General features: G+C 39.4%; 1 protein-coding gene across 1 annotated transcript; it reads right to left on the reverse strand.

Annotated features, from left to right (window-relative positions):
- Positions 1 to 2,504: 2,504 nt before the first annotated feature.
- PQLC3 (PQ loop repeat containing 3) lies at positions 2,505 to 7,918 on the reverse strand (the record flags this gene model as incomplete). The annotated part of the gene is made up of 6 exons (XM_010138719.1): positions 2,505 to 2,593; positions 4,098 to 4,139; positions 5,323 to 5,443; positions 6,659 to 6,716; positions 7,272 to 7,341; positions 7,808 to 7,918. Coding segments are annotated over 6 exons (491 nt in total), but the record flags the coding sequence as incomplete, so codon positions are not given.
- Positions 7,919 to 9,933: the final 2,015 nt, after the last annotated feature.

The following is a 9,933-nucleotide window of genomic DNA, read 5'->3' on the forward strand; positions in this document are numbered from 1 at the left end:
ATCCAGGCGGGAAAAACATCGCATCGTCTTTGGTCCACTGATGCATTATGCAGCAAACAACTAGGTTGTGTCTGCCCCGATACTGCTGAATGACAAGTTTAACAAGATTTATCCTCCCTGTGTATCTTGTCTAAAGCTATTGCCTTTAATCCAGCTACTGAGAAGATTACGGTTGAGGTACTGGAAAACTACAAGGTCTGCGCTTCTGTGGGCCTTGTCCAGGACTTGAGTGTATGTCTTCCTTACGAAAGAAAATTCCTCTTGGGGAGGAGCGGGGGTGAAGTGTGTAAAACTACTGCTATGTACTGATTTGTTCCGTATCTCTTGCAGCTTGAATGAATCCAGCTTTCCAAGTCCACAAAATTACCTTAAGCTTGTGAATTACCTAGCTCTGTTTCTTTTCCTCAGTCTCTCTTTTCCCACAGGTTTCTAAGATGATTTATTCAAAATGCATTAATTAACCTGTAAAGATCTTTTCTTAAGTGCATTTTCTGATGAAAAAAAAAACCCAAACCTGGTTGAAGTGCTGATCCTCAAACTAAAAATGGAGTATTTTCATTTTGCTGCAGCATCACTCAGGAGTACGGAAGGAGTCAATTACAGAAAGGGTTTGAACCTATACAAATCTTTCTCTATCAAGAAGAGGCTTTAATTAAAAAAAATGAGAAATCTGGTTTTTTCCTTTTAAGATGCTGGAGCTCTTAAGCATGTTACAGGTTCATATGCAGCCTGATGCTTCAAATATTAAGGTGAAAGCTGCCATTAATGACCTATAATGAATATTTCCTTTTCTCTTCATATATGGAAACAGAATAAAAAGTTAATTGTAATGAAACTTAACTGCAAAAATTACATTAATCAATCATGAAGAACCATTTATTACTATGACCCAGAAAATGTATCACATGTCACCTGCCACTTCAGATATTGTACACAGCTTTAGTAAAAACAGTAACAGGATGTTTAGTTCCTCTCGTGACCAACATTTGAAAGAAACATTTATAAATTTTATTGGAGCAATAAAAAATCCTGATCTTTGAACTTGCTCTCAGTAACATGAGATACATGAAATCGTACATCCACAGACATACCTCTTTCCACCCCTCCCCGTTCTCACAGCAGTTTCCTGGTGATGGTGAAGGTCTGTCTGATCGCTGAGCATACACCAGCAGCAACATCTGCTTCTGCAGATCCTGCTCTGCCACAAGAGTCCAAAGATACAGCATGTTGCAAGGAAAACCTGCCTCAAATGTAGTCAGTGCAGTCTTCCCGTAGTTTTCAAGGGTGTGTGCCTTGGTTTTAACAGTAATACCATAAGAACTCTTTTGAAAAGGTGTATCTTTTCATTTTGGAGAATGTAAAGAGAGCGGAAGGCAAGCTATGCAATTACTTCTGTAACGTTAGGTTGGAAAGGCATTACTGCCAAAAGCAAACTGCCCCGTTAATAGTTCTCAACAAAATCCTTTTCCCTTTTTAAATATACTGCTACAAATTGGTTAGAGTCTCCAAAGTAAAAATTCAAGTGAAGTTTTTACGCTCTTCAGCACGTTTAGCACAGACAGACTAGGAACTAACAAAGCACAGAGCAGTATCATCAGAAATGGTTGACCACTGGAGACAAGTCTGCTGTGATGCATCAAGCTGTACATGTAAGCAGGTCACTGTCGGCATGGATTGCACCTGGGGGTTCTGGGTATCAGTTCAGGAACTTTGACTGAACACGGTTTCTAACAGGTTGGTCAAGGTTTCATTAATTCCCGTACAGTCTCGTCTCTGCTCTTCCCAAAACAGTATACTCAGTGAAGGAGAGCTCAGGTTGAAAAAGAATTCAGAGTTGAGTTTTCCTCTCGTCCTAATAAAAACTGTGTATGTTGAAGAAAGTGGCCACGGTTATCTTGTATCAGCTGTATAAACTGTACTATTTAAGTGTTGCATGTAAGCGCTACAATCCCAACTGGATTTGTGACTTAGTAAAACACATTTAGAATCTTACTTTGGATTGGCTCTTGACTCAGATTTTCTTCATCCTAAAATACAGATAGTTAATGTCTAACTAACTGAGTTGCTTTCAAGAAGACAAACATCTGTTGTTGTTTTTCAAACTCTCAGCAGATGTAGGAAGATGAGTTGATCTGTTGGTGCAAAATTGCTCTTGTATAATTGAAGAAAATTGCCTATATGTAACTAGAAAGTACTGGAGTGATACAATAATATTTGAACATCTAAATGCAAAATATCTTGTTCATTTAGTAAAAAAGTCCAGAGAAAATGTGGTATCAGTGAAACTTGTCTTAAATGACCAATAAAAATATGCTGCTTAAATTAACTATCTTATCAGAATTATTTCTAAGCGAAAATAAGCATGACTGTACTAATTATGCTCAGGGATAAATACTAGGCTTAAGAGAGAGAGAGAGACCTTCCTCGACCTTGGTTCTGTTGTTTAAACTTAATTGCATCAGGGTTTTTTTATGGTAACTATGTTCTTTGCTGATGAGTGTCTTCTAGTCAGTCTTTTTAGTTTTTCTGTAGTGCAGGATTGTGGCTGTGACCCAGATATTGAGAATGAGCATGGTTATGAAACGGATGAGAACTAAAAGGGGGGGAAAAAGTATTGTAAGCATAAAGGCAAAAGAATCAGCTGCTGTCATTTTCAGAAGACAAGTCATTTTGTAAACCTTTACTGGTGTACAAACAGGCTGGTTCCCATTCTGCAACTTTTTTCAGTGAATTAGTTTAAATGACCATGTTCAGGAACCCAGAAGTTCTCGAATTAAATACAGCAGAGAAGAGCATTTAGCACTTGCAAGTGATACCTGAAAAACAGTACACTGCAGTGCCTTCAATTCTTTTGTGACAAAACCAGTAGAGTAGTACAAGTTTGAGTAGCCTCATATAAATTTATATTTACACCTAAAACCACAAGAGCTGCAGCTCATGTGTCCTTTTTAGATGTGTATGTGCTTTATAATAAAGGGATTATTCTCTATTGCCCTCCGTTAAGTTTAGACTTCAGGAGACAGAAAATACTTATATCTGACTAGATTTCTGTATGAGGATTAGGCCATTTTTTTTTTTTTTTTTTTTTTTTTTTTTTTTTTTTTTTTTTTTTTTTTTTTTTTTTTTTTTTTTTGTGATCCAGATAACTGCATGGCCCCAAAACTATTACTCTGGCAAAGAGACAGCAGCAAGCATGGGGGTGAAAAATGAGTGACTGAAAAGGGGACTTCCTTGTCCAGTGAAAGAGCCACTTGAACTGCTTGTAAAACCAGAGGTTACTGTGCTGCAGAGGACTGCTTAAAAAAAAAAAAAACCAGTCATACGATGTTTTTGATGAAATACCAGTTTTGAACTAGAACAAGGAATCACAAAGTACAACATGATTTTGTTACTGTTATTACATCTACCAAGTCTTCAATTCAAACCATTTACTGAAAAATCTGCTGCACTCCTTAGCTCTTTCAGTTTTGTCAGGGTGGTAAGAAGCTGTTAAAAAAATTAGTTTATAATAAAATCAGCTGCGAACTATATCTTTTAAGCCAGTTTTTTGTGTTTCTTACCAGTCTGCCATTTTATTTTCAGCCTGCCGTAAACTTTCTGGATGTTGAGCCTAAAACTATCCATACACTAAGCTTAATTTCAAATAGTTTTCTACAAGAATTTTTTTAATGCACAAACCCCACAAGAAAAGGAAACACTATCTGAAAAGATATCACTCAGTTATTACAGATTTTTTAAGTTGTATTTTACTAAATTTCTTTATGTATTTAGAGATTTTTAATGCTTTATTCTGCTATTTTCATAATTAAGTCAATTTTGTAGTGCTTTTGCCTTTTGAAAAAAATAATGGCTTTTGGACCACTTTTCACGATGTGGTAAGTGTAAGCAGGTTTGTTTGTTTGTTTGTTTTCTGCAGGTATTTGATTGATTTGTAATCCTGTGCTACTTTTCTAGCAGTAACTCCTTCCCTCACTGGGTTAACCCACCAGGTTCATGACTTGTTCTTCTGAGACCAGGTAACTGCTTTTACAAAACGGCTAATAACCACCATGGCAGCTGTTGCCTTGGAAAGGCAGGCAGCTCCGTACTTTACTCACCTGCAAGATCATTTGTAGTCATTACAGTTGTAACTATTCTTGCTGTAAATTGAATGAATTCGGATTAGTGGACTAGATACAACATGTTTATACCTTCAAAAAAAAAGGTGAAATACCTATTTTTCAATAGAGGATTATCTTGCATGAAAATACACCATGTATAGACATTCCAACTTGCAGCGCATCTGCTCTTCACTATTTTAGTTTCAGAGATCAAGCTTTCAAAGCTGAGTGATACTGTATTAAGGGTCTTTTCTACTGAGAAAACTACTGAGAGAATTTTTGTACCTCTGTCTAGGTACCTCACTAGACTGGATGCAGTCAGGTTTCACTGCTGCTCTGCTCTGCTCAGCCCCCTCCTTCAGTAGCTGATGCAGAGCTACACCCACAGTCGAGTTAGCATGACTTAACCATTGTGAATGTTCCCATGCATGCTTTTAGGCTTCTGCAAATATGAGGAATCCAGCTTTCCTTCCCACAGCAGATCTAAATATTAAGTGTTTCACATCTGCAGCGGACTAAAGCCATTTTACAAAGTTTATTGCCTTTGTTCAGCAAACATACCACAACTTCTACTTAGTGACTTAAAAACGTTTGTTTCACGGGGAAATAGATCTGGCATCACTATGTTTTATAGCGAGATTTTAAACCAGTTTGGTGAATATGACAAAGGCACTTCTGACAAAAGCTGTAGAAGAACTGTTCATGCCGACTACTAGGTAATTGACACGTGAACTGCAGAAATCACTGTTCTTGGTACACTCTTAAATTCTTCTCTTGAGAAATGTATTTCCATATAGTGATAGAGTTAAAGGTATTTAGCCTTAAGTGTATATTTATTTGTAGATGACTTTTTAGAGTAAGCGTTGTCTGTTTGTCCAACTCAAAATTTAGCATCTTTTCATGCTGGATCACTAGTCATTTTATTAAATACTAGAAGACTGAAATAGTTTCTTTGTAAAGACACTCTTCCAGTTATTTCAACTGCATTAGGCTCCCTTGACCATTTCTATGTCCAAGCATCACTGGAGTCAATGATAAGAGTTGATTTCAGGAGACTGTGTGGTGAGTCTTGAGATTCAGAAGCCGGCACTAAGGGAAACTACATTAGGTGACATTTTTACCTACTATACTTGAGTAAAGACTATTGAAAGAGGCATTAGGAGGAGATACGGCTTTAAAAAGGGAAAACTCAGTGCTTCAGACCAAGTTGCCCATAGCTTACTTGCGCAGGTATACGCAGACATGCTCCAGGTCAAGGCGCTCACTTGTCCAGAGTCTTTTGTCTGCCAGAGACACTGCAGCTGAGCCAGCTTACTGGCTGCACTGATGAACGTACAAAAATTCTGAAAAGCAGGTAAAAAAGAGAAAGAACCTTTGCCTTGGCCATTGTATTATCTGCGTGTTTAGCTTATGGCTGTTAGTATGTAACTTACTAAAAACCAGGAGTAGCTTTTTCACTTAGAATAAAAATAAATACACATACTTTTTCAGTATTTCAACCCAAACATTTCAGCTTCTTACTCAGGAACTGCGAAGCAAAATCTGAAGTTGCCAGACGCAAGATTGATTTCTGGGTATTGCTCAGAAAGCACAACAATTGCTACTGCTGTTGGCAAATGCCTGGTAGAGGCAAATACAATATGAAGCAAAGAATTAAAAAAGCTCCTCAACCTGCTACATAAAACTGTTTATGAAAGTTAAAATGAGCTAAAATGAGACTGATCTAGTCTAAACAGCAAGGTTGATTCAGACCATCTGTTACCGTTATGTCTGGCAAAGTAAACCGTACAAGAATGAGAAAACTGACAAGAATGTGTGGAAAATGAGTCCAACTGATGGGAAAAAAATAATGAAGGGAATGGACTATCCACTGTGTCACTCTTTTAAGGGGGATTTTGCAAAGGCAGTGAGTAGAGGGGACCCTCCACATGGGTCTTCGTTCCATGCCTGGATTTCCCTTGCAAGTAAGGATTGGTGTTAGGCTTAGAGCTTTTATCCTCATTGGTATCATCTTTTGCATTGGCACCCCCAACTGAATTTTCATTTTCTCCTGATAAAAAGGGCAAAGACCATCTTTATCCTACGTAGGGCATTATCAGATGGTATTTTTCTTGCAAAATTCTAGGACTAAAGGGAAAAATCTCTTGTGAAATATTTAACATTCCCTGTATCAAATACTTTGATGCTCTCTTCTTTTCCTCTCATGTTAAAGGTTTATTATTGGAGATAATGACATTAGGACTAAAGAGGCAAATCCTTTTTCAACATCTTAAACCTTTCCTAGTTCTAATTAAGGCACCACAATTAACAACTTTGCTTCAGACTATACTTTTTTTTTTTCCCAATAGAGTCTCTGTTGCCAGTGCTACATTTTCTAGCTACTCACAGAAGTTGGAAACAGCTGTATTTGAAAATCGGTTGGATGTTCTGAAAGCTAACCTAAATGATTAATTTTTCCAAGGTCAAATATAAAGAGACATTTCACTGATAAAGCCTCCTTCCAGAAAAAAAGTAATTTCATCTGAGGACCTAATTTCAAATAATCAAGCAGCACTTACCATGGCCAGGTCTATTATCCACTTCCGCAGTGTTAGCATGTACCAGCCCCCCCAAAATCTTACATTAAGTTAAGTTTCATAGCACTGAAAATTCTAGGATACCAAAGCTCTGGAAACTGCCTGGTGAATTACATTTTTTTTTTTAAACATCTGGAAATAATCTTACTGAAACTTTACAACAGACTATATAATCTAGGTAAAACATACTGGTTGAAAGACTAAGTATTGCTATTTTTTGCACTGCCTCAGGTTGACAAAACCTGCTCCAAAGCCTAAGACCTGAGATTTAAGCCCAAGTCCTATTTGTTTAAAAAAACAAAACACTGCTGTCTTCATCATAGCAAGTACAATCTGCATGGGTAGGAATTAGATTCTTGGGAACCAGAAAAAAGATTCATCATTTCCACCCTGCATCTCTAGCAAAGATGTAAAATCTTACTTCTCGTAGAGATTTCACTGAGATCCCAGAAATCAGCATCTGATCACAGAATGCATGTTAGGGGGTGGCTGAATGACTTCCAATGGCAGCACAAACCAAATGATGACATAGCTGTTAGGCAAGGAACCACCAAACAAGCTGCATAAACCAAACTTCCCAGATCTCAAAGGATACGTGACTGCATAGAACAAAGCTTGTTTCATGTTTCCACTGAAACGCAGAATAAACAAAAGGAGAATGGCATCTGAAATAAATAAGATCACTCATCAGAGAAGGGAGAGAAAGGACCCAAATGCAATTCTAGACAGTTCCACTGGGCACCACACCTATGAAAACTTGTTTTGTGTGGGTTTTGTTTCTCAAAGTTGATTGATGTCCAGAACACTGCAAGCTCCAAAATGAAGCTTTTCTTAGAGTCTGGAGTATGTATAATGTTTGTCTCCCACTGGATAAAGGATGAGCTTACCCTGCAACTCTTGTGTATTAACTAGATCTTTCTCCTCTAGCTGACCATCTATTCTGGGAGTTTTTAAGAATTATATTTGCGATGTTCACTCCCTCTTCCCCCCAACTCCAGCCAGAATTGGTCAATGGATTCACATCACTGCAGTGATGTCTACAGTACATAATGTGTATAGTACCTACATGAAGAGCCTTGGAGGGTTGAATGAGCCCTGTTTTATTTCCAAAACATGGCTTAGAAAAATTACCTTGTGCAATGATGATGGGATACTCCAGGTATGTCTGCAGAGGGTAACCATAATAGATCTGGTACCTCAGAAACACAAGGAAGCTGAACAGAAAGACACAAAACAGTGTGACTGCATGCAGGGATAGGACAGCTCCTTCACAACTTCTCTGTTACTGTTTTGGTTGTTCCAAAAGGCTCCAGGTAGGTGTAGCTGTCAAACTGATGAAACAAATACGAACACAAAGTGCAAGCCTGACGATTCTGCAGTCCGTTTCTGTTACCCTCAAACAGAGTAAGATGTAGAAAGTTGCCCACACTTCTTGTCGAGGTCTTTGCATCACAGTGTGTAAGGCATAATTTTATGAACTACAACTGATGAAAAAGAAATAAAGGCTTCCAGACCTTTGCAATTACCTTGAGACCTCTGGGATAACTCTGATTTCTTTATTTAGGTCTGTGGTTCAATCTATACATTAAGCAAGTTTTACAGGAGTAGAAAACATCTTCCAAGCTGTCTAGACCACAGCATTCAAAGATTGCCTGGTGTAGCTGCACTGGTCAGACCGAGAGACTGTTCTTAAGTGCACCAAACAATGGCAATTCTCCTTCTCCTGGCATTCCACAATACAGTATCTAAAAGAAATTGAACTTTTATCACATAGTCTTTACTTTCTTCAACTTTCATGCAAGTCCGTGGGGTTAGACAGAAACTTAAAAGGCTGCAGTGAAAATAAAAAGGACTCTTAGAACACGGTTTTATGTAAGGAAAAATTTATGGTTTCTGGTGTAGAAAGACAGAACTGCCTGCTTTGTAAGAAACTGGCTTTTACAGTATTTAGAATTTAAATATCTGAACTTTCTAGAAGTTTTATTTCCTGTAGGGTCAAACTGGACTCTTTGCCATCAGCACCATGCTTCTGGGTCACTCCTCTGCCAGGTCACTGCATGCTGACTCCACAGAACCATCCCAGTCTGTACCAGTAGCCCCAAAGCTCTCTGCAGCTGGCCTCAGAGTCTTTAAAGATTGCAGGATAAATAGTCTACTAAATAAACAAACAGTCCCAATAAAAGTTTCAGAAAAGCCTCCTTGCAACTCTCAAAATAGTTTTGCCCAGCGCAGGCGCAGAACCTGCAGCAGTGTGGGCACTGTGGTTATCACACAGGTGCTGAGGAGATATTTATGGTTTCTCCTTGCTCATCTGAAGTCTTACAAAGCCTTTCCAGTGCACAGCAACACACATGAATAATTTCAAGATGCTACCACCACTTTTGGCTGCGGCTGTGAGGCAAGTTATCTGCTGGAACTAGAATGTAGTTCACTTACTCCGAGCAACAGCAGAGGTTCAGTGCCACTGAACTGCAGGCAGTGAACAGCCACAGCGGACACCAAGGGGGTTCTGCACAGCTCCGTGCAGAAAGGTGTCCATACACCTAAGCCTCCAAAGCACCAGTCCAGGGTCAAGAGCTGTGCCCTGAAGACGAGGCACAGGCACGTTCAGAAACAACCTGCCACTTTGGTGAGGTGGTTCTTCTGAATAAAAATCCTGTTTTCATCTTGGTGTGGAGAGCTAACAGCCATCTGGGCTGGATGTTCTGGCCGCCTCCATCACCAGGCTGAGCAAGCACAAGGCTATTCAAGGTATTTTTTCTCACTTGCCTGCACCCACATTTGCATGTACATGCAGTTTCTCTATTTATCATTCCATATGATCCTCTTTCTTTAAGTAAGGTTTAATAAGTCTAGCCTGCGTAAGCTTATTAAAGACTGACAAATCTTTGGTGTTTGACGTGGTTTGTAATTTCCTTAAAGAATGATTATGTTTTACTTACTTGGGTGAGAGAAGCCTGTCTAACTGGTACAGTTACCTCGCAACAGGGCACACGGACCATTTAATAACCTGAATACATGGCTTAAACCCAACAGTCGGTGTTGTCTCCAGCTACATGGGTGGCCCGGGGTGGTTTCGGGCAAGTTAAAAAGGCTGAGACTCCCTTTAACCAAGAGCGCGGAAACCCCTGAGAACAGGCCGTTCCTGCTGCGAGGGCTCTGCACGCCCCGCGAAGGCCGGGCGCGGCACCTGCGCACGGCTGGAGGGAGCACCGCGGGTCGGCAGGCTCCGCAGAGGCTGACCGCCGGGGAGAAAC

The sequence above is a fragment of the Buceros rhinoceros genome, unplaced genomic scaffold, assembly GCF_000710305.1.
Source record: "Buceros rhinoceros silvestris isolate BGI_N320 unplaced genomic scaffold, ASM71030v1 scaffold32670, whole genome shotgun sequence".
NCBI classification, from domain to species: Eukaryota; Metazoa; Chordata; class Aves; order Bucerotiformes; family Bucerotidae; genus Buceros; species Buceros rhinoceros.